We start from the raw sequence: 28,000 nt of genomic DNA, 5'->3' as shown, positions 1-28,000 counted from the left end.
GTCTTCTGTTGACGCTTCCATAAAAATAACCTACCGAGCGACGTGTCTCCTGCAGCCTCTCGCCTAGACCGTAGATAGAGGGTACTGCTGAAGAAGCTTTGTCCATACAAAATACTATTTTTGCCAAACTGCATATGCAAAAATACAGAAAAAAATGGGCGAAACAAGATTAGCGAGGCACATATTTTTGTGGTGTCTGTCTGCAATCTATATGTTTGCCTTTGCATCTGTTTATGTGCAAATTCCAGGTGAGAAGAGATTTAACCTACTTCTGTCGCCTGATATTCACCCGTGCCGTCCGTAATGAAGTGACTTTAGCTACTATCCAGTTAGCTCGGATAGCTAGCTATCTGTTTAGCTAGTTATGCTACTTAATTAAGATACTATCTAATAGGGTAGGTATAACTGTTTTAATATGGTAGCTAGCTAGCTAGCTATATAGCTACCTATAATATTCTCGGGTTTTCACTGGCTGTAGTTTCATGTTTTGCAGGAAAGTGGATATATAGCTAGCTACATTCGTTTAACAGTCACTTGCTATGTTAAACTAACTATCAAACTGTCACCAAAGCAAGTAGAGGGTTAGTTGCTTTTAAGGACTAGATCTTCAGCTACAGCTCTTCACAGACCGGACAATGAATGGAATATTACAATTTTAGAAGTGACATGCAAACGGATGTAGCCGTTATTTTGCATTGTTCTGGTCGTAAATGTGGTCTCAGACGGAAAGGCATGTGTAGGTTTGTGCAAATAAGCGTTCGTCATATTTGGTGGTTTGCTGACAGGTTTCTCCCTATAAGCCCCCCTGCCTCCGCGCACGCTGTTGCGCTTTTCTTTCTTTTTTTTCCCGAGGACTTTACGGCAATGAGGGCGTGTTGCCTGCCCGGTGGATGCTACGGGTGTCCGGTAAAAGTATCTGGGAGCAGTTACGGGACGCCCCCACACTGCTGTGGTTCGGCCCTAGACTTGGCCTGGACACTCAACAGTGCATGGAATTGCTTAGCCTGGCTGGAGCTGTGCTTAGCCTAGCGGCTACAGCGCTACCTGTCCTCAGAGACTGCAGAGTATACCTGGTGCTGTGGGTGCTCTATATGTCACTCTACCAGGTACTACCTTATGCATAATTTTGGCCAGCTGCGGCACTGATAACATCTGAATGCAAATGCTTTAATAGTATGGGCACTTTTTCACAGTGTTGTTTCTACAGGTGGGCCAGGTGTTCTTGTATTTCCAGTGGTGAGTATAGGGTTCTGTGTTTTGTTAGGTGGGTGGTTTGAGTTCACAGAAAAGTGATTTGCATGTCTTTTTTGGCACTGTGGGGCTGCTAAGCAACAAGGTTAACAAAGCACTCTTGCCAACAGTAAACCTGAGGCTAGTCACATTCGCGAATCACTGTGTCAACATCATTGCTATAATGCACACCCTGATGGGAAATGATTTCAACACATCATCTGTCTGTGAAGCCCAGTTAATAGTATGTGAGTTCTTTCCCCCTCTCATTCTGTCAGGGATAGTCTGCTGTTGGAGGTGGGCTTCCTGGCCATCCTTGTTGCTCCCATGAACATGCCCTGGGGCTGCAGGGCAGGCCTCCACGATAACGTGACTTTTTGGCTGGTGCGCTGGCTACTCTTCCGGCTGATGTTCGCCTCTGGCGTGGTCAAGCTCACCAGCCGTTGCCCTACGTGGTGGGGGCTCACAGGTCAGGGAGTTGAAGCTGAGTAAACAGAGCAGCATAACTCCAACCATTGTTTCGTGGACACCCTGACATTTTCTTTGTGACCACAGCGTTGACCTATCACTACGAGACTCAGTGCATTCCCACGCCACTGGCTTGGTTTGCCCACCAGTTGCCAGTGTGGATACAGAAGCTGAGTGTGGTGGGCACCTTTGTCATTGAGGTCCCCGGCCCCTTCCTCTTCTTCAGTCCCATCCGTCGACACATGCTCACTGCCTTCTATATGCAGGTGGGTGGGCCTTGCTTTCTCAGCCCACCAGAGTGTGCTTGCTTGTCAGCTGTGTTGCTAAGGCGATTCAATTGGCTCTGGTGATGTGTGTATCTGTGTGCATTTGGACAGGTCCTGCTGCAAGTGCTGATTATCCTGTCTGGGAATTATAACTTCTTTAATCTGTTGACCATCACACTCTGCTTTTCCTTGCTCGATGACCAGCATGTCAACTTCTGGCTCTGCCGACACATACCACAGAAAGAGAGAAGTATGTGTTAGTTTTACTCTTTGGTATCTCTCCGTCCCACCTCTTTACATACTTTACATACAGCAAGTGTCAGAAAGAAAGTTGTCTGTTGCATAAAAACTGATTTGACTGAATTTTTATTTTTTTTGGGTAAAAACAAAATCCACAAGTATCATGCGGTATGCGCAGGCATGTTTTTCCAGAACCATGATACTTGCCTTTTACAGCTCTCCTGCACACAGTCATGGCGTGGGTGTGTGTGTTGGTGGAACTGGCTGTGTATGGAATCCTTGGCTACTGGACCGTCTACTACTTTGACCTTAAAGTGGAATGGGACAAGAAAAGCATTTCTTCTAATACAGGTTGACTTATGTTTTATAAGACATGCTATCTCTCATATATTAGTCATCATGCACTCAAGCAGTAAGTATTTATACTTGTGTGTGCATGTGGGTTTTTTCCCCCCCCTTCCTTTCTCAGAATTTACACATTATGAGTTTAACAGGTTTCTGAAGGCAGTGGTTGTGCTTAGTATTTGGATAGGGGTTCTCTCACTCACCTGGGAGATTGTCACTGCCATGTTCAGGTGAGTCCCTTTTTTATATTATTAACAAGTCCTGCAGCAGTGTATAAAGATGCTTTTAGATCTATTTTCCTTTACTTGGTGTTATGTGGGAAAAATTACTTATGTCCACCAGATGGTGCTCTGAGGCTACAGTGTAGGAGAATGTGGATGCTCAGCCTCCATTGACCAAATGCTGAAGCATTACAGATAGTGACAGTTACATAAGCCTTGTGCATGCTGTGCATGTGTTTCAGGAGTGCATGTGTGAAGGGTGTGCTCTGGCGTCTGTGGAGCACAGTACAGTGGGCTGTCTTTGCTACAGCTGCAACCACCATGTTTGCCATTAGTTTGGTCAGTAGCCATGGTAACAATATGGAAGCATCATACTCTCTTTATTTTTTACATAAGATATATTCATACTTTTGTTACTTTTCTTCTTTGATATGTATATGCACACATGTGTGCAGGTTCCCTACACCTACATAGAGTATGAGGCTAATAGTAACATCTGGCCAGGGGTGCGGAAAGCATTTCAGCTGACTGATCGTTACCAGCTGGTCAACTCGTACGGTCTGTTCAGGAGGATGACAGGAGTTGGGGGCCGTCCTGAGGTCATCATCGAGGGCAGTATGGACGGCAGCACGTGGACGGTCTGTAACGAAGTCCTTGCATCCGTTCACACAGAGTCCAGACTGGTTTAGACAGATTTATATGCATTTTCTTTATTACCCAATTGGTTTATAAAATGCCACTTAATTCTAATAACCAGGCATTGAAAAGAGTTTCTTCTGAAATGGATTTACTATATAAAGGCGCTTGAGACACTAGCTCATGTAGGCTCCTGCAGCTTGTTTAGGCTTTCAGTGCTGGCAGGAGGAAGTACTGTCATCTCTGAGCAACGAGTCTGTCCTTTAACAGAATTAAACTAAAATGATCTAATCATGCACACTCTCCTGTTTTAGTATTATGTATCTGAAATATTCTGGGTTTAGTTCTTCATAGAAGTACAGTTTATAGTCTGTCTTCTAATTGAGTAGCCAATGGATTTCCATTGGCCAGTTGCTGTTGGGTTGCAAGCAGTAAAAAATAGTGAGAATAAGTTATAGGAACCATGTGAGAGTGAAGAAAAACAATAGAACAGAGTATATTGTCAGGGCATTGTAATTACTGACCTTCTGTTATAAACCAACCCCCCCCCTCCCCATGCTCTTTAGGAGATTGAGTTCATGTACAAACCAGGGAATATGAGTGCAGCGCCCCTGGTGGTTACCCCACACCAGCCTAGACTGGACTGGCAGATGTGGTTTGCAGCACTGGGGCCGCACACGCAGAGCCCCTGGTTCAGCAGCCTTGTCTACCGACTCCTGCAGGGCAAGAGAGACGGTGAGCGGCACCCTAGGAGGCTGGTAGCAACAGTGGACGCTAGTGATTTGTATAACAGTACTTTAATAACATTGGCTCTGAACTAGCTCCACTTGTTTATTTTCCCCATTTTTGTGTACGTGTACATGTTTTACAGTGATAAGGCTCATTCAGAGAGATGAGTCTCGATATCCATTCAGTCAGCAGCCTCCAGCGTACATCCGTGCTCACCGCTACAAATACTGGTTCACCGAACCCAAGGAGGATGGGTGAGTGCTCCCTTGGAATGTGCCATCATGGACACACAAGGATGACACATTAAGCAAACTAACTTTTGAAATTTTGTTACCTGCAAAGACTTGCTTACATACAGTGCAAAATGTGACTAACTATAGATCAGCACTCGTATCAAGGTGTGTGCTGTTTTTTAGGTCATTGCCTCAGAGGTGGTGGAGAAGGGTGTACGTAGAGGAGTTTTACCCCATAGTCCACCTTGGTGATGGTTTCCTTAATCACATGCTTGATCAACATGGTCTGAAGGTAGGCATAATGAGGCATGTACAAGTGAACAGAAGGCAACTTCATTTAACTGTTGTCAATTTACGTAGATGCTGTAGCCTAACACATCGCACTGTGTGTTGTAGGATAAGGGCCCTGTGCGGCGCAGCTCGGACGCCTGGCTCCCGCGGGTGTTGAGGAGCATCGGCGAGCACGCGCGGGACGTGCCTACTCCACTCTTATTGTGGACGCTCTTCAGTTCGGCAGCTACAATATGTCTCGTTAACTGCCTCTGCTCACGCTCTCCGGCCCACGACCGCCCACTGGCTACGAGCCCTCCTCCACAGCACGCACCAGAGAAGGAGGAGCAAGAGGAGGAGAGCAGTGGAGAAGTGGACAAGGAGGAAAAGGAAGAACAGAACAAGGAGAGTGAAGGGGAGGACAAAGGAGAGGCAGAAGAGGATCCAGTGAATGAAGAGCATGATGGTGATGACAGTGGAGAAGAGGAAATCTCAAAGGAGTCAGGGCACCTTGGGGAACGTAAATGAAGAGCTGGGGGCCTTTGTGTTCCTTGCACTAATATACTATCTCCACTTGAGGAGAAACAAGTCATCACTGCTGCAGTCACCGTCCCTGTAGCTTATCAGCACTTGCTAGCACTGGTCCTATACATGTATCTCAATACATACTCAAGAGCTGTCAATGTCCATTTCCAGGAACACTGGCAGAAGTAGGGTGAGAACTCCACACCATCCCTTTGTTACCAGCAGGATCGGTAATTCGTTTATATTAAAGCACTTAAAATGTACATCTAGCTAGAGGAATTGGCATTTGTTTATGCTAATTATTGAAAAATGTTATTTATAAAAGGCCAGCTCCAGGCACTACAGCAAAAGATTGTTATGAAAAGATTGACATCAAAAGCAATTTGATACTTATTTAATTCCTAAATTGCTGTACACACCCATACACATAGTGTCTTATCATATATAAAAACAATCACACTGCAAACCATTTCCAAAGATGTTTTTAAAATGTTGAATCTTGACCTTTCCATCCTTTTGGTCATGGATCTTATGCAATCACTCTGTGAGGCTTCTCTGGAAGGAACGCCGGTCACAGAATCTTAACTTTTGCTTTTGTACACAGCTGTTTTATAGGCTCATTACGACTGCATGAGAACCCGCAAATGATTTCGATTTAATGCAACGTCTCATCCCAAGACAAGGCTGCTGGTACAGCCGTCCCCCTCCTGCCTTGCAAAGGCTGATGTGAAGCTTGGTGTTCCTCTGCTTTCTCGTGGTCTCTTGAGTGGCCATGAGATCTAGAAGTTATATCCACTAGTGGTGGCACGTCAGAGTTTGCTGTAGTGAAATGTGATTGGCTCATCGTGGCATCCTCCGATGTAGGTGGGCACATTTCACCCTCTGGGATGTTATGCTGATGCATTAGGGCACTTGAGTGGGGTGATTTCCGAAAGGCTTGTGCAACAGCCTGGCCATAAGCAACACCTAAACAAGCAGCCTTGTGCTTGGTTACTTATTGCTTGTTATTGTAGTAGAGGTGTTGGTCTGTCAGGACCATCATATCTTCCAGGAATAATGGAAGTGTGGTTACTTGTGTCTGTTTTTACTTTCTTTACCAGTTTAACCCCTTTTCCTCTCCACTGCTTTCTTCCCTTTTTTCCCATAAAAGCTGTTTACTTCTTTGTGTAGCCTTTTACTTTCCAGAGTGTTGTAAAATGTTTTAACACATTTTGTATCCTTTATAATAAATCTACAGCCAGTCCTATTTGATCTGTGCTTCTGCAGTGTGAGATTTAGGAAGGGGACATGAGAGTAAAGGTAGCTCAGTCAAAAACCTTTTGTGTGTTTATATTTGTACGTCTATAAAATAAACATTATATTAGGGGAACACAATCGCTCATTTTTTATAATTAGTTGTCCAATCTTTGCTGTATTGCAAAGACTTCTTCCTTCAGAGCAAGCAGTCCAATTAACATTAGTTACTGTGTGTGCGTGCACTCTTGTGCATGTGTGCATATGATCACACAGATGCATTCTGGTAGTCAGAAAAACTGATCAGATGCTGGTGTGAGTTCACCATTGCAGTACTCCTGGACAGTATTTGTCAATGAGGGACTGATAATATGGCTTCAGTTGCTCCACATCAGGCAGGTCACAGCTTTTGGTGTATAAATCAAACTTGCTAAGGACAACCACATAAACAGCCAATCAGCCAATCATCTTAGCAGTAGTATAGCTGTATTTTCTTAATGCGTTGCTGATGTGCACTGTTAAACATCAGTTAATTAAAAATAGCTAAAATAGTTGAAGTTTTAACTGATGCTTCAAAAGGAACCACATTCTGTATTTGTAAACGCCTATACATTGATGATATACATTTGCATGTGTGTGGTTAAAATTATTAATATCCAGTGCATACTTGAATTCTTTGACCCACGGCAGCATGTTGAGATCTTTGTCGTTACACAGGTGCATGTAGTTTGCGTGCGTATGCCACGGATAGAAGGAGTGGAAGCGGATCATGTAGAGACCCTGTCGAGGATCACGCAGAGAGAGAGAGCACAGCCACAAGCTTAGAGCTTTTAGACAAGGAGAATGAGTGAAATTAACTGCTGAGAAAGAAGTCATTCAGATCACAGAAAAGTTAAGTTGCTCTGTTTGTGAAGTGATTCTGACCTCTTCAGGGATGGGACACTTGTTAAACTTCATCACTTGGTACAGATACTCTGCAGAGTGAGAGTTAATCTGCTTGTTAGTTCTCAGTTTTCATTAAGCACATTTCAATATTATGATGGGGCATTTTTTTGTATTTAAGTTGGTAGCTTATGCTTCAGAGGCTACATGAGTTTTCTGAGTCGGTTTGTCCATGAAATGATGAACCCTCTGGCCAGGACTTGAAGTAACTGAAATGACCATGAGTAAGAGAAGAAACTCCCACTATTATGATTTGTGATACCCTACAGAGTCCTCAGTGTACCCACTATACTCACCATCATGTCCCCAGGACATCAGAACCTTGTCTAACCCACAATGGCGTTCATAGATCCCACACTCTGTGCTGAGGATTGAAATTATATGATTTTTAAACTATGTTATCTGTTTAAGATTACTGAAGAGAACTATAGTGAATCATGAATAGGTTTTGACAGAGATCACACAGCCTGTTTTAGATATTTCTAAGAATCCACACATCTAAAAATAAAATTTCAATTATAAGTTTCCATCAGAAGGTTTATGAAGTGTCATGAAGGTGGAAGTGGAATATATTTCTACAGTAATAAATGTGTATGATTGATTTTGAATAACAGTAATTTTACAAACTTCAGGGTGGTGTTTTTCTCATCTGGATTGTCCACAAATGTAGAGTCTCTGAAAACAATTGAGTTTTGGAACTGGCAGCCAACGGGGTATGTGTCTCCGACTACTGCCCACTTAGACATACAAACACAGGGTCATAAAGTCATACAGGCTACAGTATTAAAAGCCCAGCATCAGTTTTGTCACATACCTGTGGCTCACCCCAAAGGGCCATGATTTTGCCAATGTCATGGATCAAACCAACCAACTGGAACCAGTCTGGAAAGAGGAATGAGTGAGAGATAGCAACATGAATGTTCTTTTGTACAGTGCTTTTGTTGTGTTTTTAGAGAAGATTGTCTAAGATTAAATTCTTCACCAATATTGTCCATATAACTTTAAATGTTAGTCCTCATGGACTATGGACAGATTAAACTTGTCACCTGTAATGTACGTATAAGTTGTTAACCTTACCTTGCCGTTGAACTCATGGAATTACTGATGTGTGCCTTTTTTGTAAATAACACTATACTAACGATTCTCTGAAGTTTATGTAGGCCGTAGAGACCATTCTGAGCCCTCACCCTTATCAGGGTGTTCTCTGCGAATGCCCTCAGCAGTTTGGAAGGCGTGGAAGGAGTTCGGGAAGTCGACGTCCGGGTCTGATTCGTCGACCAGCTGGTCCAGACACTCGATGGTCTCCATCACGGTCATACGAGAGTGAGTGCAGCCTGACCATGCCATGTGCTGTGACGAAACATTATCGCGGAACAAGTCGAGAAGTAAAACATCACAAATGTTTCTATTTTAACGGTTTAAACCAGCATAAGACTGTGGGAGAGATGAGTGACAACGGGTATTTATAACAATAACAACGGTCAAGCTATCCGCGCTTTAAATCCGAGCGTGCCTATATGCGCGATTTTACGGTATTTCGCTGCTCACTGCAAATTTACGCTCCTTAAGCAAAGAGAAACAGGTGCGTCCCAGTTGCATACTATTTACTAATAATAACTAGTTTTTGAGTATATAGTAGGTAGTGTAGTTAAAATTGTCAATTTTGAGTATACTCAAAAAACCAAGATGCATAATTAGTACTCGTCGGGTTTTTTTTCTGTGTACACGTGTGTATGTCCCCATTTACACCTGGTCGTTTCATGAGAGTAGAATGTGGATTGTATCCCCATAAACTTTTAAACAAATACATTTACATTTGGAAGTCAAAAGAGACGGTTAAGAAATCATGATCCTGATAGTCAAGATACATGAAACGACAAGCAGTGGCACCGGCAGGATCAGCTAGGTCGGCTATCCAATAGTTCATAGTACACACAAGAGCAAGAGAGATGGATTCAAGGTATTTATTTATTCATTCATTTATTTATTTATTTGCTTGCTTGCTTGCACGTTATCGATACACTACTACCATGCCGTTCATCCTGCAGCATGGATTTCAAACAACCACCTTAATAAGAGGCTACAACATACTATATTATTGTATATCAAGTTAGTTAGATGTATGAAACGTGCAATAAAAGTCGGCAGAGTAAACGAAAGTAATTTAGCAGCAGCATCCTAAGAGCGCTTAGCTAGGCATGAAGGTAACACGCAGCCACAAAACCAAACTACGCTGCTACATTAAGCAAAAGGCCAGACGAGACAATAAAGTCTCTCGACCTGTTTATAGCTGGCTGGCTGCTAGTTTCCGTCGTGAACTAAAGTCAGCTTGCGGACTGGGTGCTCGTGCTGCTCTTGGGCAATTCTTTTGTTGCTTAAAGTAGTTCGCGTTCTATTTTCAAAAGCCTGAAGACATATTCGGTTGTTTTCTTTCTGCGCATTTCTGTGCTAACTGCATTATTTGCTTGCTAACACACAAGATAAGATAAATCCACCTTTGCAAACAGTCATGATTAATGCGTTAAACAAGCAATGATACGTTAAGCAATGCCCGATAGCCAGTGACGTCACGACCAGTGATCGGCCTTGAAGTGCTTACGTCATAAAGGTTGTGTCAGTGATCGCAGCCACGCTCCCATTGTAAAGCGCTTTATTCCATGAAAAGGATCCAAATGTGTTATCTGCTCTTGTCACAATGTTGTTTTCAAGAACGTTAAAAAAATTGAACAAAACCTTTACAAAAAATGTACGCACGGTGCGTACAGGATTACGGTTGCGCTTGTGACGACCAGGCGTAAATGGGTTCTGTGAGTGAGAGAGGTATGCAGACTAACCTTCTTTTTGACAAAATCCAGAGTCTGGTGTTTGTGCATCAGTTTATATGTGTTGAATACACGTTCAAAAAGATCTCCACCCTGTCTCACACACATTTAAAAAGCCAGAAAGAAATACTGACATGATGTGACATGGTGATGTTTTAACAGTGCTTATTTTTGGAGATATTTCTTCTACCTCATAGTTCCTAAAGTCAGATTTTGCTTTTCCTTCTTTGCTCTGGAGCTCTGGATGATATGCTAGTGAGGGGTCTGGACCCTGAACACAACAGAAAAAAGAAATATTGATTTGCATTTCTGATACAAAATGTAGCTGTTTATTTACAGTTTCTACCCGATGATATTCAAATAATTGCTTAATTTTAAACAGCTACATAGAGTTACAAAGAAAACTAAAACTGTTTAACAGAAATAAATATAGAGAATTAAATGTGTAATATGTTGAGAGGTACTCACCAGGTTTAGCACCTTCATTTTGAAACTTGGATTCTTGGAGCTTCTCAGACTTCTGTTTCTGTATCTTATATGGAGATGGCTCTATTTATGAACATGACGCACAGGTAGACTACACAACTGGTGGCAGGGGGTGAAGAGCAGTGACACTTTACCTTCCACTCTATTACTGAGAAAACATTTTCACTCTAAGTGTGTTTGTGTGTGTGTGTGTGTGTGTGTGTGTACGTGTGTGTGTGTGTGTATACGTGTGTGTGTGTGTACGTGTGTGTGTGTGTGTGTGTGTGTGTGTGTGTGTGTGTGTGTGTGTGTGTGTTCGTTCGCTCTCCTGGCTTCCATATGGTTGTGCATCTTTGCTGTATTCATCAGGAATTGGGAGAGGGGGTAAGATTTTAACTCAAACAGCCAGCCTGAACTGGATTTCTGTTAGAGTGACAGAGCGACTTTTTAACTACTAAAGTGACTAAAGAACACTTTTTTTTCCATGCATGTATGCATGCATGTACAGCACAATACCCTGTTAAATCACTGATGACTATTGTTACAAGCCTGAAGTGTTTTTCTCTTAACATTTCTTTCTAATTTAGTGTATTTTTAAATAAAGTGTAAAAAGCTTCCTGTACTTAAGTAAGCCTTAAGCAATACAATTTTGTTATTACTTATTAATTGTCTGTATGAGGAGGGGCCGTAGCTGTTTGTGTGGGTGTAACACCCCTTCTTTTGATTGGCTGTTGGTGTGGGGTGTAATTGTTATCACTGTGTCAGAGGGGATGATTAAACGACCAGAGGTTAAAACTTGGTCAGTTTTTACCTTGTGGAAGCCCAGTACACATTTGCACTCTAGAAATACCATGTTGGACACATGCATGCTGTCTTTCACATTCTCTCCTGTAATTATTTGGCTCTTCTCCTTGGAGTATTTCTTTATGTATTCTAAGCATATTCTGCAGTCAGACAGGTGAAGGGAAGATGTTGTTTTTTTTTCTTTTTTCTTGGTTGTCTAGTTCCACTTCAGTACTAAAAATAATACATTTAGATTTTTAGATATGCCTTTGCACCTCTTTGTCTGATTCATGCAAAGCACAAATGTATGTAATGTTTAAGTTTATTAATATATTTTTACATTTTTTGAAAAGGTGTTTGTACTTTAAAGGTTTGTGTAGATTAGAGTAACACATGTAGACTACAGGGGGTGGTCTAACCTCATGTAAAGCTCTGAGTGGCATTCTGAATGAACCTTTGCTTAGGACAGTATTGTGCTGATGTACCGTGTGGGGATTCATGAGAAAGGCATTTCCTTAGCCCCCTTACTCAGCCCATTTGAGGCTGTACTCATCATAAGCAGTCTATACTTACAATCCACCATAACATGCTGTGTTATTTGGTCCAGCCAATTGTATATTCTAATACACACACAATTGAAACCACACTCTTGTACTCTCAAGTTCATTTAACATTTTTTGACCTCTTTCATGAGTGTCCTTGTTTTATTCAATAGACAGGACTTAACTGCATGCTTTTTAAAAGACCTTTTAATGTATAAACTTGCATAAATGTGTTTTAAACATATTTTATGCAAGTGTACATTCATGAAAAGTAAGGGAGCCCTTTCCATGATTATAAGACTGTTCAGTCAAAAGCACTCAACTGACTGCTTTCTGTGCAACAAGGCTTGTACCAATCAGCTGGTTTAAGGGCATCGTGAAAGGAGCACATATGTTTAATCATTTGACAGGGACAGACTTCAGATGCATTGCATCACAAGCTTTGGCTTTATATATTATTGTAAATACACTGCCTGGCCAAAAAAAGGTCACCACCTGGATTTAACTATGCAAATAGGTAAGAGCCTCCCATTGGATAATTACTGCATGGGTGTTTGTTTCAGCTGGCAACAAGTTATTTAACCTTAACTAACCTTAAGTGAGTAGCTTCTCATTTGTTAAACAACCATGTCGAAAGACACATCTGTTTAATCTGTTAATCTGTTTCAGAAGGGTTAAATTATTGGCATGCATCAAGCAGAGAAAACATCTAAGCAGATTGCTGAAACTACTAAAATCAGGTTAAGAACTGTCCAACGCATTATTAAAAAGTGGAAGGACAGTGGGGAAACATCATCTTCGAGGAAGGAATGTGGTTGGAAAAAAATCTTGAATGATTGTGATCAGCGATCACTTAAACGTGTGGTGAAATCAAATTGTAGAAAAATAACAGTAGAACTCAAGGATATGTTTAATAGTGAAAGTAAGAGCATTTCCACACACACAATGTGAAGGGAATTCAAGGGATTGGGACTAAACAGCTGTGTAGCCTTAAGAAAACCACTTGTCAGTGAAGCTAACTGGCAAAAACGGCTTCAAATTGTGAAAGGGTGGTTCAGGGAGCATGAGACATCATTTTCACACATGGATTGGCCACCACAGAGTCCAGACATGAACCTCATTGAGAATCTTTGGGATGTGCTGGAGAAGACTGTGCAGTGGTCCAAATCTCCCATCATCAATACAAGATCTTGGGGGGGGATGAATGCAATTCTGGACAGAAATAAATGTTGTGACATTGCAGAAGTTTGTGGAAACGATGCCACAGTGAATGTGTGCTGTAATCAAAGCTAAAGGCGGTCCAACGAAATAATAGAGTGTGAGATCTTTTTTTTTTGGCCAGGCAGTGTACTTATCCATGTGCATATGTATTTTTATATAATTACACAAAATACCTAGACAAGTTCTGCACTGTTGACAGAATGTTGTATTCATTAAAAAAAAAACTCTCCAGTAATCCGTTCAATTCACTGGCTTCCTGTGGCTGCTTATATGAGGTTTAAAACTTTAATGCTTCTTGACAAAGCCAAAAATGGACCTGCTCCCTCCTCCTTAATGGCAATGGTTAAAACCAGATCTGTACCTCGTGCACTTTGAGCTTCAAGTACAGCCCGGCATGGCCCCCCATTTTTCAAGATTCTTGGAATACAAGCATCAAGACTTCTCCATGCTAGCACCCAGTTGGTGGGATGTACTTCCACTGGCTGTCCAAACAGCAGAGTCCCCCACTATCTTCAAATACTGACTGAAGACTCATCTTTTGAAATAAACTTTAATTAAGCCTCATCACATGTAAGAAGAGTGTATGTTTGCATGTGGCTTGTCTTGTTTAGTAATTGCTCTTGAAATGCTTTGTATTCCATAGCATTGTATAGTGTTGTATTGTATCTTTCATTCTAGGTTTCAGTGTTGACAACTGGATCTGGCAGTGTATTGCTAACCTACTTGTGCTAGCTAAGGATACTTTGAGTAGAAAACTAAAGCATTTTTGTAAGTTGCTCTGAGCGCTAAATTCCATGAATGTAAATGTAATGACATGCAGTAGTCTACAAGGGAGTTCATTCGGGGGCTTTTTGCCAGCCTCTGAGATGCTCAGAAAGAGTTCTCTCTGTTCTGTTTCATCATGCTGTCACGCCTTACAGTTGTACCACGCTCACTCGCTGTGCTTGTGACCGTGAACTTGCTTTACAAATGCAAACTTAACACTCCACCTTGAATGAGAATAGATAACATTAATAATATGAAAAACTATATTGCAGGATTTACAATCTGAGTGTTAACTTAAGCTCTATCGTGTTATAATAAAGTGCTGCTGAAACATGGCAAGTCGAGGTCTCTTCAGAAGAGTAGTGGTGTCAGAAATGTGCATGAGAGACATCTTAAGTTTGACTGTAAAAAGGTATGTTACCATGAAAGGTACATCTAAAGAGTAGGTGATATAATAAACATCAAATCAGTTTCTATATAGTATGGATTTCTTTATCATGTGTATGATAAATACTTAATTTAGTCCTGTGAACTCTTTATTACATGCACAGCTCCACCAGTCTGAAACAATGAAGGCAATATTGGTTTATAGGTAATAAAGTCACACTTATGCATGTCATGGTGATCGTGATCTGTTCACACTGACATTTAACACACTACCCACACAAACGTACCTCTCATAAGGATAGGGAAGCAGTGGTGTGACATTGGGTTCATGGTGCCATGTAGTGGTATTGTGAATGTGTCGCACTGTGAGTGTGTGTGTGAGAGAGAGAGATTACTATAAATGGGCACAAACTAAGCAAAAATATAAAATCTTCCACTGTAGTATTGAAATGAACATTTCATGTTTATTGGATATGACAGCTAATTAATGTATAACATGTTGGAGGAACATATAACTACATATATCATCCAAATATTAGATGTTTTTGAAATATTTACATTTCAAACTTTTACTTAACTTAGAATTAAATAATGTTTTCTATTCAAGTCATAAAGCGGTTAATGAAAACATCTTTCTCTTAAAGTGCTTTCACTTGTTTGAATGGTAAATGTGTCCTATTTCATTAGTGTGCACAGGAAGACAGCAAAGATTCCACTATAGATCCACTAGTGAGACTGTATTTGTGTGTGTGTTCAGGAGAGTGATATATTTTTAAGGAAATCTTATGGCCATGTACATATGGTCAGACATGGTCTTGAATTGTAACTTTTGACATTTTTTTTAAATGGGCCAAAATTTTGGGGTTAAGCAGAAGCATTGTGTGTATTGCTTCTTGACAAAGCCAAAAATGGACCTGCTCCCTCCTCCTTAATGGCAATGGTTAAATTGTGTGTATTTATTCAAATTGGGTTTGGATAGCTCAGACAAAGATGAATAATAATATTCTCAGAGAGGCAGGCTGGGAAGGAGAGAATTCATGAATGATATGTATCTGTATAATATATGTATTACAGAGAAGCTAATGGAAAGTAGTCACTAAATAAAGGCAGCAGATAGTAAGACATTTTGGTGCTTTTGAACCTGTCTTGGGTTGTGGGGCTTAGGGCCGAGCATACCACCTTGTTGCATGCAATCAAAATCTGGGTTTTCTGGGTACTTGGCAGATAAGGTGTGTGGGGTCTTATCCATAGCTGTGAGGACTTCTCGGATTGATTGGTGAGGTGTCTTCTTTTCCCGGCTGCCCAATGAGCTGGTATAGGCGATGGCTGAGGTTTTGTACTTGGCATGTCCCTAATACACATCCCACACGCATCAGCTGACCATGACCCCATGTTCCTCTGAGAGTATGACGACGACCCCGTCGCCTTGGCCGGGGGCTGCTGGTCGGGGTAGACAGTGTGTAGGAATGCCTCAGTAGGGGTTCTTTGTTGAGGAGACCCTTCCAGACCAAAAGGCGCTCTCGCACCAGGCCACTCACCGTAACAGAGGACCTGGAAACCGTTTCCATGGCAATACGGCCTTCCACCTCTACCTGCCAAAGCTTTCTTGGAAAACTCAACCTGGGTTAGAAGGAGAGGGAGGGAGGGAGGGAGGGAGGGAGGGGGAGAGAGAGAGAGAGAGCGAGAGAGCGAGCGAGCGAGCAAGAGCAGGGAAGAGGTAAACACTGATGACACAGCCATGTCTTTTAAACTTGTGGTCCTGGTACGCACACACAGAGACACCATTATTAGACACACACATACATTTAGGCTTTCTGTTTTAGAGTAGTAGAGCTATACAGTAGGGTATTGAACATGTGGTAATGTACACACACAAGATTTGGTATCAAAAGGAATGTTTCTTTGGGCAGTCTTGGAGTTATCTGTGGCATGCAGTAATATTACAAGCCAGTTGCCTCTCTATCCCATTGCCAAGAATTACATTTACATTCTTACGGATGTATGGGAGAGACAGTGGAAAGCATCGTTACTAACTTCCTCTTGCAGCTGCACTTTTATTGCACTTATTGCATTTTTCTCTCTTTTCTTTGACTGACAAGACTCTACTTACTCTTTAAGAAAGTTACTGGCAGGTCTCCAGTACTATGGCCTCACTGCAACACAATCTCTCTCTTGCTCTCTCGCTCTCTCCCTTCCTCCCACCCTCCCTTGTTCTGAGTAGAGAATGGGTTTAAGTCTGAAACAAGGCTTATGAGTTATGTGAGACATGTGCCAGAACCAGCCTTGTCTCAATCTTGATAGCACAAGCGTGGCTGTACAGAGATTACTGTATGATCTTGACTTTAGTCTTTTACTTCACAGGATTATTAACATAAGAGTGCAAATGGCTTTACAAGAGATTTCTTACATGTTGTTAAAGACCCAAACCAATGTTTTTGTTTGTGGTTGCACATGCAGTCTACCATATGGCTCTACAATGAATGAATGTCTCTCAGGCTCACTTACTGGTTTAGAAATATGCCTGTTATTGCATATCACACATTCTGGGCTACCTGGAGCAATAATAATACTTTACTGTTATTAACTTTGTGTCAAGATAATGATCTGTTTATTTGGGGTTTAATACCATGATAAAATAAACAGTAGCTAATAATCTAAGGGTTTCTGTGATGATTCTGCATTTTTGCTGCACCTTTAAGATTATAAGAAACATTATATGGTAAAATAAAAACAGGACAGGCATTTGCATGTACACTGTAAGTATGTGAATCGCTCAGGAACATGGTGATAATCTCAAACAAAATATATTTAATCAGGATTATTTTGGATTGTGGTACATGCATGCATATACACTCACCCATGTGCAAACACACATAGGCAGGCTTCAAAATATTAATGTTACAATGGCAATAACTGGCTTTTAGGAGATAATTTAATAAATATTAGTACTAACTGTAGAAATCATCTCTCAAACGAAACCAAAACACTTCAATTTTTTTTCTCATGTAGCTACCTCATGTTTACTAGCATGTTTCCATGGTCCTGGTCCTGGTTAAGGGCATCTGAGAGCTCTGTCTGACTGGCACGCGTTACACAGCCAAAGGGCCTCGATGGCTGGACTGTGTGTGTGTGTGCGCGTGCATGTGAGCACAGGTGTGCCCATCTACCTGCATGTACAAAACTGATGCTGAAATGAAGGATTTGCTTCAAATCACTCCTCAGTACAATTAGTGTAGGTCAGCAAAAGACACAAAGCCTGCTTCCTTACCAGAGTGACCACAATGTAAAAAAAAGAAAGAAGTGATTTTCAAAAATCACACAAACACAAACACACACACGACACTCTCCTACTAATGAATCACACATCACCTCTGTCAAGTTTGCCTGGTGTTACACAGAAGTCAGCCATGCACTCTACCTGCACGGGAGGGGCAGCACTTTTCCTTCCCTGCTACATGACTGAACAATGAAGAAGGCTTACAGTGAATCTCAGTAACACCATACTCAGGAAAGCTTCTTACTTCTTTTCCATCTCTCTCTCTCTCTCTCTCTCTCTCTCTCTCTCTCTCTCTGTCTTTCTCTCATTTCTTTCTCTCTTTCACTCTGTCGCTCTCAATTTTGTTTTAAATTTCCATTTTCTTTTATTCTTTTGCATTTTCCCCTCTTCTTAACCCTTTACACACGTGTGTGTGTGTGTGTGTGTGTGTGTGTGTGTGTGTGTGTGTGTGTGTGTGTGTGTGTGTGTGTGTGAGTGTGAGCGTGTGCCTGCGTGCGCGCGCGCGCAAGAGTGCATGTGCATCAGCATGATTAATGGCCTATCACGTTTGTTAAATGTTCATGCAACTGTGCGTGATTAGATAAGGATCATCCCACTTCAATATTCAAAGTCTGCTGTGGTGAAATGTGCCATTAAGGCATGCACCAAGAGACCAGCAGCAGCCATGATGATTAGAGTCACCGAATGTTCCATTAATCCTGATAAGCTCGAGCTCCCTGCTGAGGTTTTCTGTTTCTCACTCCTTTCCACACAGTTTCCCTCTTTCTTTCTATTTCTTTTTTTATATCCCATGCTCACACACACACACACACACACACACACATTTCCATGAATATGAGTGCTAAGAGGGAGGAGAGTGACTTGGAGGGGAGAGGATTGTTAGAGGAGACAGCAGAGGGCATTGTGATGTTCTTTTGCTCATTGTCTGGGGGAGTGTAGAAGAAGAGAGGGCTGAGATAAGGGTGCATTACAGAACAGGAAGGGAGAAGAGGCCTGAGAACATTTCCCACATTACTGCTCCATAGGAGGCCACACAGAGTCACCCAGCACTGGGCTACAACACATTATAACCCATCACACAATTCAAAATTTGTGATGTGCCAACTCTAGTTCACCACAGGCTAAATATAGAAAAATTGTAAAATTTAGCAGAATACATGTAACTTACATGAAATAATGAAAAAGAGAGTTTAATTCCTTGTTGATCATTAATATTCTAAATCATCTATCTGCGAGTGCAAGTGACTTTCTTTGTTTGCATGACCTTTCCCACACTTCTCCACACACAGACACACACACACACACTCTCAGAGTAGGGATTTATGCTGTCAGGCTCTCCACCATTACTGAGGCACCTGTCTGGTGCTCTCCTCATCTGTCCAGCTGTCCAGGAAAGCATAGTTAGTTTTATCCTCATCTGTTCAGCTGTCCAGGAGAGCATGCCAAGTGCCACATTGTGCACTCACTGACCACTATTAGAAGCACCCACCTTATAGGTACACCTCAAATGTACTGTTAGAGAATATGGACCCCTGGCTGGATGTTTTTGTGTATCGAACCGCTCTCAACTGCAGTGACAACGATGTATGTACAAGCTCCAGCAACACTGCTGTAAATAATACACTTGCTTTATTGGGTACAGCCCAACACCCGCTGCCCCGTCAGGGTCATTGATGTCCAAATATCTTTAGCATAGGTCCTGTGATCAAAAGAGCTGGATGGTGAAGAATATGGGGTAGGAGGTGGCTAATACATTGCGCATGGGATCAGATGACCTGTAGTCTGGAAATGTACAACGGGAACAACTGTAATGTGTATATTTAAGAGAATAACAATATGAGTATAATAATAGTAATAAAATGCATAAAAACAAACAAAGGTAGAAGGTAGATGTTTCAGATCAAGTGAAGTGTATGATGCTAAAAACTATAACAAATGTCTCAATTAGTTCAATGCTTTATTAGGCTCTAGAGCTTTCCTGACAGTAATGCCAAAATGAAAGCTGCTCGTACATTCCTGTGAAATTAGGGAAGGTACTTTAATGGTGTTTAGCGACTCTTCCCCTATGCCACGTTTTGGGGCTGTTCATATAAGCATATATATACATTATACACATATAAGCACCCGTTTTTCACACACTACTCAGGTCCTCTGCAGCACTGAGATATAGTAATTTCCGAAAAGACAGACGTATTTTCTTGACCCTTCGTTTATAGCCGAGCATAAACCCGTGCTAGGTTGCTTTAGCGGGCGACAGACCTCTTCTGCATACATTCCGGCTGTCTCACCTGTTGCGTTGCGCGGTCCGCGCCGTCAGAGCCACAGACACAAGCGGCAGGGCAAGCAGTGTGACGCAACACACGCAGACCACAGGCGATGCCTTCATCACTCGCGGAAAACTAAAATCTCCTATTTTCCTTATTTATTCCAAATTAAATGGCTGTCCTTCAATAAAACAGCTGATGGCTTTGACCAGTCGACGTTGCGCACCTGGAAGAGAGAAGGTGTGACTTTGATTATATTATACATAGAATTAACGTTAAATGTCATCTTCCAGAGTTTATTGACTAAACGCACAGTTCAACGCTCAAGAGTAGATGAAACCACAGCTTGCTTTAAATGTTCCTAAGAACAAAGTTATTTGTCATCGCCATTAGGCACTTGATGGGATCCATCTTAGATTTAACCAGTCCAGACGCACCTCGGCTAAAGAACGGTAATTTCAAGTCCTAGGGGGAGATTCGTCCAGTGCTGGTAGAGTGACTCTCCGTGCATCTCCGAGTCGTTAAATACCGAAAGGGCGGAGTCGCACAAGGTCTTAAACCTAGCACCCTCGCCGTTTAAAACCAACGTGACAAGAAGTAACTCATCAGAACACATACTCGGATCTTAAAACTTACATCCCCCTTCATTAACTCATAGAGAGAAAGAACAAAATGCAAATTAGGGAGTAGAGTAAGGTTTGTTAAATTAAGATTCTCATCTCTTAATCAGATTATAAACAAACATGACAGGCACTTCTTATTTTCCCCATTTTAGCGGACATAATCGTTACAGTTCAAATCCAACTGGACTTCAAACCTCTAAACTCGAGAAGCGCTCTTACACTCTCTCTGTCTTTCTCTCTTCCTCTCTGTCTCTCACTCACAGGTTTGAATACATTAGGCATATTTTTTTAAACTCGATTCCTATTTACAAATTCATTTTTTTTTTAACTTTGATTTTATGCTTTTGTGAGCCTGTGTGTACGTTTCTAAATGTCTAGGTTACAATGATGTATTAGAATGCACCTGTGAGAGTTTCCTATATATCTCTCTCTCATACTGCAGTAATGCAAATCAATAGCACAACTCTTTTTGTCTGTGTAATGCTGATTTAAAACTGTATCAAGGACATTCTAAATGGAGAGACAGATGGGTCTCTATATTGTGTGGGTTAGGATGTGGAGATCACACTGCTTTGATAATGAATCCCTGCTGACTGATAACTCAGTTTTCTGCTGGTGTGTATGAGTAAGGGATTGAGTAGTCTGGCCCATGTGTAAGCGTGTTTTCAAGGAAGAGAGATATAGTCCTGACCTTGATCTTTTGTGCTAGGTGTGTGTCTGTCTGGGAGTTAATGGTAAGCATTTCAGTTGATAGGAGAGTGTCAGCTGTGATAATTTAATAAGACTGAAGTAGAAATGTCAGCCTTGTATAAGTGCAAGAAGGTTTACGTTTGTATGTGTGTGTGAGTGGATTTATGGGATGAGATTCTAGTCAGTGCCATGGTCTGTGCTCTGAAAAAAGAGAGAATATATATAAGTAAATCTAAGTACATTTTTATTTACATACCACTTTTCTAGAACAAGTCTCAAAGTGCTTTACAAAATCCTTACCAATACTATACAAGACAATAAAATACAATAAACTCAAAAACAATACACACAGGAAATACTAAAATGCACACTGACATAAAATACACATAAAATAAGAGCTATTAAAAGCAAGTGAATAAAAATACATCATTAAATGTTTTTGTTCTTTTTTTAATATGACTCAGTCAGTGTATCTGATATCAGTAGGGAGATTGTTCCAAAATTTTGGGGCATAAGCCACAAAGGCCCAGTCACCCTTTGATTTTAATTTAGTTTGGGGGACAGCTAATAACCCCTTATCAGAAGACCTTAGAGCTCTCACATTATGAAGAGGACATAAGAGCTCATTAATGTATGCTGGAGCCTCATGCAAAGCTCGATAGACAGACGCCGGGCCCAGTCTCTCTGGGATTCCTCAGAGGACCTGTCACAGGGCCAGTATAGTTTCTGATGGACTCAACTGTTTCTCTCTCTCTCTCTCTCTCTCTCTCTCTCTCTCTCTCTCTCTCTCTCTCTCTCCCTTCTCCTCCCTCTCTTCATCTTTCTTCTCTTTGTGTCTGCTTGCCTTTTCTCAGCCTTTGTCTCTTTTCGTGTTTATATTTTTGCGTCATCGGTTTCTTCCATTTAATAAATGGTGATTGTTCAGATGTGAATAATCACAGGTTTAAATTGTGAAATGGGTTTAATGGACACATATTTGTTACATCAGTATATTCAGTATATAGTTTATGTGATTTGATTTGTTGATTTTACCCTTATTTAAGCAAAGTCAAACGGGCGCTATGTAATTGTATGCATGTTCTGTGTTGGCTTTGTTAGTGTATTGTTATGCATTAGAATGCATTTTACATTGCAGCACTATGCCTCCCTCTGCTGGTTAATTAAAAGTACGCATAATTTAAAAAAAAGCCCACCGTAATGAATAATTATTCAATATAAATTACCGTTAATAATGTCTTTGGATTGTTTCATCCTTTAATTACATTTTTCGTTATATCCAGGAGACCATGTCAATGTATTTAAAACACACACTGGGAAACTTCTCGAAGTCTTTATTCATGTAACAGCAGGTAAGTGTGTACCTGTGTGGTAGTGTTTGTAGTGTGCTTGTGTGGTATAGCGGGTATATGAATTAAATACATAAGAGGAAACAGGACAGATTCAGAATTATCGGCATAACATATTAACATATGTTATAGTATACGAATGCTAAGAGAAAAACAAGAGGTCACAAATATTATAAATAGTTTCATACATGATATATGGGCAAATGTTCTCTGTGTGTGCGTGTGTGTAAATGGTCCTTATTACTTTTTAAACCTATCTGACCAGATACCTGATTCAAACAGATTTACAATCCATATGAGAAAGAGTGATTACTTTGCGTGAGTTCATTTTTAATGGTGTGACCGACTTCATATCTACATGCCCCAAAGTGAAGAAAGGAATGTTATCTGCACACTACACACACATCCACATCTACTGTCTCTCATGACTAATGAACGAGACAAGGCAGAAACGTTCACGGCTGTCTCTTTCCTTTTTCAGCCTCTCACTACGGACCTTATGAGTGGTGTCCACCAGGTGTGTGAGTGTAAGTCCGCGACCAGCATTGCCAGGCTTGATGGGCCCACAGCACTCTCCAGCTAATGTCTGAGTTTGAATCCACTATGAACACTGAACCTTTTTTCAGTCTAAAGTACAGAGAGCAATCTGATATCTAGCTGGCTCCAATAGTTGGTGTATATTTGAGGATGTCCTTGTGTGTGTTAGTGTGTCAGAATTGTGATCAGATCCTCGAGTGGGGCTGTCTCCGAGGGCTCCAGCAGTCTGAATGCGTGACTGAACGTGATGAAGTGTGTAAACAGGGTGTTGAGGTGAGGGTGTATCTCCATGGTGATGGCGTCTCGATAGTGTGCGCTGTATAGGTGGGCGAGGGTTCGGAACAACAGCACGAACACTTTTTGAACCAGGAATATGAATCCATTTGGGAAATGAGCATCTACATATGCGCGCGCGTGCACACACACACACACACACACACACACACACACACACACAAATATTTGACTCTGATTTCTCTCGGCCTTGTTCAAGCACACTATTCCTGTTCTTAGGTCTGTATGAGTTATTAATATTGATGCTCCCAAACTTTCTGATGTTTAGAGTCACTTGAGCACCATCCATTCAAAACAGCATTATGTGCAAAGCCATTTCAGCCCTCCTAATGGATATTTCATTTACCCCACCCTCTTTTCAAATTGCTCATATTCATAATTAGTTAAATTCATATATAGTAATTGGCTAAATTCAGTAAGCCAGATCATTTTAGAGACTAAATTCAGAATTTCTGAGAATGCTTGCTGCAATATTTTAATAAGATTGTTTTTGCATCCTCATTTCAAATTTAACAGACAAAAGCATTTGTTATACCTGCCCTTGTGGGAAACACATCCTCATCTGTAAGTATTTCCTGGATGTAGGACATGGTGTAGTCTGTGTAGAGGGGAGCTGAACACTTCAGCTTCCTGCCCTGCTCATCCGTCCACTCATACACCCTGCACAACACAGCACAAATGCCCAGGGCAGACTGCAAATCGTACATGTGCATCTCAGGACTGGGGTTCAGTTTTGATTACATGCCCCTAAAATGCTATCATTTCCATTTAATAAGATATATTCGTATTCTGTACTGGCCGAACAACCTATAGTGTGTGTGTTTGTGTGTGTGTGTGTGTGTGTGTGTGTATGTATGTGTCTTCTCACTTGTTTCCTGGGCCTCTGGCTGTTGGGCATGTTGTTGAGGTGCAGAATTCTGAGAGGGCACTAGAAATTAGATTGATATTCTGAAAGAAAGAGATAGCTGAAAAGAAAGCAGAGAGACAAAGAGAGTTAAAATGCATAAAACGCACACACACAAAACCGCAGAATAACAACTGAGGAGAGGTAGATGTTGGGCAGTTGGAGTGGTACAAGCTTCATTTCACTGTCCACAGTGGACATAGCGGAAAGCATGAAAATTATTTACCTCATCCACTGGCATCATATATGCTATGTTGCGGTAGTGGGTGGATACGTGTTCTGTCAGGACAAGTGTGTGTGCCTACTTACTGTTAAATGCCATCCATTCGTGCCGGTCCAAGTTGTGTGGCAGAGCAGCGAGAGTCAGCAGGTTAATGTCAGTGATGTGCTCTCTCAGGAAGCATTCCTGCAGGTATGGCTTCTCCTCTAGAGACGGAGCCGTTTTAACGTTATTGTTTTTCCTGTGACACATGCATATAGGCAAAAATATGTCATTAATCACCAAGATTTGCCAACATCTTGTGCACTATGAGAAGTGAATGTATTCTTAGCAGGTGTGTCTTTGCATCTCATGCCCTTTTAAAGACATCTGAGTAATGTTTGCTGTCTAGGAGGTTAGTTCTGCGTGGCCAGGTGCGTCTGGGCAGTGGAGGAGGGCTGAAAGTCACATGTCAGCGAGTAATGAGAGGCACCTTTCAGTACATGTCAGCGAGTAATATGAGGCAGCTTGATGCACAGCTTGATGCACAGATGGACATACCCAGTTCATTCATAGTTTTTTGTATCCCTATGCTGGCAGCTACCTGTAAAATATCATATAAAATTATTTTCCCTGTGGTTTACGAAACCCTTCATTTTATATTAAAACGCTCAGCTATTCTGTGGATCTTTTAAATGCCTAAAGGCCGAGGGCATGTGCACAGAGAGAATGCGCATTCACTTCCATTAAGTGTTACTGAAGGTGCTGTAAACAATATGCTGAAAGGCTGTGTGCGCAGATGACGAGACAGTTTATCTTGGAAAGAGAGGAGCTCTTCAGTGCACACAAGTCTCATTTTACTGCATGCAAACCAGCCCACGCCTGCAGCTGTGTAGAGCGCAGTGTGTGTGTTTACGCACAGAGGGTAAGTCCCGATAACATCGGCCCTGACCTCCTGTGGAAACCTTGAAATGACCTATCATTCATGAGAAAGAGTGACACGTGTGAATGTGGGCCTGTGTGTATGGCCTTGTCCTCACTGCTAAAACAAACACGTTATGAAGCGGTGTATCTGCTGCGTAGGTAATTCTTTGTGTGTGACTGGGAGTACAAAGGCAGATGTGTTTAGACTCTATGTTGTTTCCCTTCTCTTCCTTATTTGGGCAAGTGAGTAAATGAAGAAGCTTAGAGCTTCATGTCATGTAGACACCTGGTTGACCTTCTGGATGTGCAGTACGAGGATAACTTGGATGAGGTGGGTGTCTACGATTGCAAAAATAGTCCCACATTCTCTATACACTACTTACATCAATCACTTTCTTGTCAGACCAAATTATGTTTTATGATGATCCTTATTTAGTCATTATTATATAATTTATATTTTTTATGTTGCCTTCTTCAACAAGATGCTCATCAAAATATCAGTAAAAGACAGTCTGATTCAAATAGAGTAACAATTCCTCAAAAATGAATCACTTAATAGTATTTTAATATTTTGGACATGAAGAAAACAATAGTATCACTTCACCATGTTTCATCTTTTTAGATAACCAGTAGTACACACACACACACACACACACACACACACACACACAAAAAAGCCCAAAGTTGAATCGAGTCTTACATTCTGTCCATTTGTATCCAGCTGGACTTATATAAACACTTAATTCAACACTCAGGCTTCTGCTGCATAAAACATAAATTATTACTGGACACACGTAATTCAAGAAATATCCAGGAATTAAGTGGACTTCTGGACAACATGCATCCTGGACCTAACAGAACATTTCCATGCAAATATCAAATCTTTGATGCGCTGGATTTGCCTTCAGTGGTTGGTAGACTGCCACAGACACACTCTCCATCTTCCCACCCATGGTCCACTACTACTGTACAACTACATCAGTTGCAATTATGTAGTCATTAATGCATCATTCCAACTAGTTTCATGTCCAGAAATGGATGCATTAAAGGCTCTATTGCCTCTTAGAGCTTGTTCAGATTTCTTTGTGAATTCTTGGACTAGGCCAACATCTAGTACGCACTGGTCTATCAGGTTGTCATACCAGAAATGTTTTGTGTCAATATGTTTTGATAAGACCAACAAATTTTGATTTAAATGTTTATTTCATAAACATTAACTTGAATTTTTATAACTTTCTCCTCTATTTGCTACTTCTCTAACCTCCCATCATGTGCACAATATGTAAAACCAAAGACGTGTTTATAGGTAAACAGGTGTGGCTTACATTAGCCTGTGTGAAGTGCCATCTTTCCTCAATGCATGCTGCACACACCTGTTAAAACTGACACTTCATTTAGTGATTTGAGTTTACTTCCACTGTTTTGCACACAAGTTGTGTAGATTTCCCCGAAAGACCATGTTAAACTCGTTTGCTTGCCTACCGCCAGTTTTTATGTCCTTAAAGGTATGTTGCTCCTTTCTCTTTAGCACACATCTGTCTGGCATATGTATTCTTTGCCGCCTGTCTACTGCCGATGTGTGCAGGAGAGGTTCATACTTACAGTTTAAGTATGCTGATGTCACTGTAGTTTGTAGTCAGAGTGTTCGAAGCTTCATCAGCAGAGCCACTATAACTCTGACACCCGCCCATAGCCAGATGACCCTATCCATGAAAGGACCCCCCCTTCTCTCTCTCAAACACACTAGCACAAAACGTAAGTCATTCAAGCTCAAGCTCTCTTACACAGACTACGGAAGGTGTACCTCACATTCACACAGGACCATGTTTCCAGAGATCCTCATGCGCAGAAACACTCGCACACTCCGGCTTGGTTCACATTAAGTCCAGTCCAAACCAGCCCTAACGTGCCGTCCTGGCCTGCATTGTCGCCATTCCTCACCGTTTCAGCGTACTGCTTTTCCTCGAGACCTCAGGCCGTCTCTGTCTCTCTCTCTCTCTCTCACTTTCTCTCTCTCCTTCCCTCTTCCACAAAGCAGACAGACAGGTTCCACCAGCACTGAAAAAATATTTACACATGCACATGCAGACTGAAGCCCACCCCCAACCCTGTACATGCCTTTTCCTATCCAGATGCCTCTCCCTGCTGACGCGTGGTATTCTCTCCTCTAGGGGCAATACTGTCTTCCACGTCTTCTCTGCTTTTAGAGCTGTAGAGTGCAAATTATAGGTTGTATTTTTAGCATTTTGTTATATATGTTTTGAATAAGGCTTAGAAACAAATGTAGTTCAGTTATCCTTTAAAAAGCAAACTTTAGTGTATAAGATTACTATAAAAATAAAAAATTACCAGCAAATGTGCAGTCAGGGTTAAAATAAGTGTCAGTGGGTTTGATCTTGTGTTGTACACTGTAGAAACTTTTCAAATGATGTAGTTTAGTAATCTGTGCTGATCCTCATACTGCTTATGACCTGTAATTATCTTTTGACAAAAAAGTATTTCCCTGAAAGTGATGTAGGCTAGGAAATGCCGACAGCACTCTACATCATCCTAATTTTTCTTCCCTCCATCACATGCCATTAAGACACCAACTAGACACATGTGAAATATTGTTTTGAT

General features: G+C 41.3%; 4 protein-coding genes across 6 annotated transcripts; 1 reads left to right on the top strand and 3 right to left on the bottom strand.

The window, feature by feature from the left end:
* The first annotated feature begins 15 nt into the window (after positions 1-15).
* Positions 16-6,414, top strand: lmf2a (lipase maturation factor 2a). Its single transcript, XM_026999546.2, has 14 exons — positions 16-248; positions 853-1,106; positions 1,208-1,236; positions 1,509-1,699; positions 1,786-1,964; positions 2,076-2,214; positions 2,421-2,555; positions 2,674-2,779; positions 3,013-3,109; positions 3,226-3,408; positions 3,973-4,141; positions 4,278-4,389; positions 4,552-4,660; positions 4,765-6,414. Exons 1-14 carry the CDS (start codon positions 155-157, stop codon positions 5,164-5,166), a joined length of 2,199 nt encoding a protein of 732 aa, XP_026855347.2. The 5' UTR covers positions 16-154; the 3' UTR covers positions 5,167-6,414.
* Positions 6,415-6,592: 178 nt separating this feature from the next.
* miox (myo-inositol oxygenase) lies at positions 6,593-10,646 on the bottom strand. The gene is made up of 10 exons (XM_026999545.2): positions 10,629-10,646; positions 10,351-10,431; positions 10,173-10,253; positions 8,526-8,688; positions 8,153-8,220; positions 7,966-8,075; positions 7,635-7,702; positions 7,321-7,370; positions 7,064-7,176; positions 6,593-6,826 (listed from the first exon to the last, which is right to left on the bottom strand). Exons 1-10 carry the CDS (start codon positions 10,644-10,646, stop codon positions 6,718-6,720), a joined length of 861 nt encoding a protein of 286 aa, XP_026855346.1. The 3' UTR covers positions 6,593-6,717.
* A 4,149-nt stretch (positions 10,647-14,795) lies between these two features.
* On the bottom strand, positions 14,796-20,372 carry adm2b (adrenomedullin 2b). Of its 2 annotated transcripts, none has more exons than XM_035525576.1 (3): positions 20,302-20,372; positions 19,889-20,090; positions 14,796-15,943 (listed from the first exon to the last, which is right to left on the bottom strand). In XM_035525576.1, the coding sequence occupies exons 2-3, from the start codon at positions 19,984-19,986 to the stop codon at positions 15,565-15,567; spliced, it is 477 nt and encodes a 158-aa protein (XP_035381469.1). In that variant the 5' UTR covers positions 19,987-20,090; positions 20,302-20,372; the 3' UTR covers positions 14,796-15,564. The 2 variants fall into 2 exon arrangements, with proteins under 2 accessions (XP_035381469.1, XP_035381470.1); XM_035525577.1 differs by lacking the exon at positions 20,302-20,372 and adding an exon at positions 20,178-20,244.
* Positions 20,373-22,493: 2,121 nt separating this feature from the next.
* Positions 22,494-27,518, bottom strand: LOC113570812 (MOB kinase activator 2). Of its 2 annotated transcripts, none has more exons than XM_035524873.1 (5): positions 27,323-27,518; positions 24,568-24,719; positions 24,223-24,319; positions 23,890-24,014; positions 22,494-23,458 (listed from the first exon to the last, which is right to left on the bottom strand). In XM_035524873.1, the coding sequence occupies exons 1-5, from the start codon at positions 27,463-27,465 to the stop codon at positions 23,226-23,228; spliced, it is 750 nt and encodes a 249-aa protein (XP_035380766.1). In that variant the 5' UTR covers positions 27,466-27,518; the 3' UTR covers positions 22,494-23,225. The 2 variants fall into 2 exon arrangements, with proteins under 2 accessions (XP_035380766.1, XP_026855245.1); XM_026999444.2 differs by having other exon boundaries at positions 26,984-27,411.
* Between the last annotated feature and the right edge of the window lie 482 nt (positions 27,519-28,000).

The sequence above is a fragment of the Electrophorus electricus genome, chromosome 4, assembly GCF_013358815.1.
Source record: "Electrophorus electricus isolate fEleEle1 chromosome 4, fEleEle1.pri, whole genome shotgun sequence".
Taxonomy (NCBI): Eukaryota; Metazoa; Chordata; class Actinopteri; order Gymnotiformes; family Gymnotidae; genus Electrophorus; species Electrophorus electricus.
The sequence above is the reverse complement of the archived record's forward strand: the minus strand, read 5'-3'. Positions and strand labels throughout refer to the sequence as shown.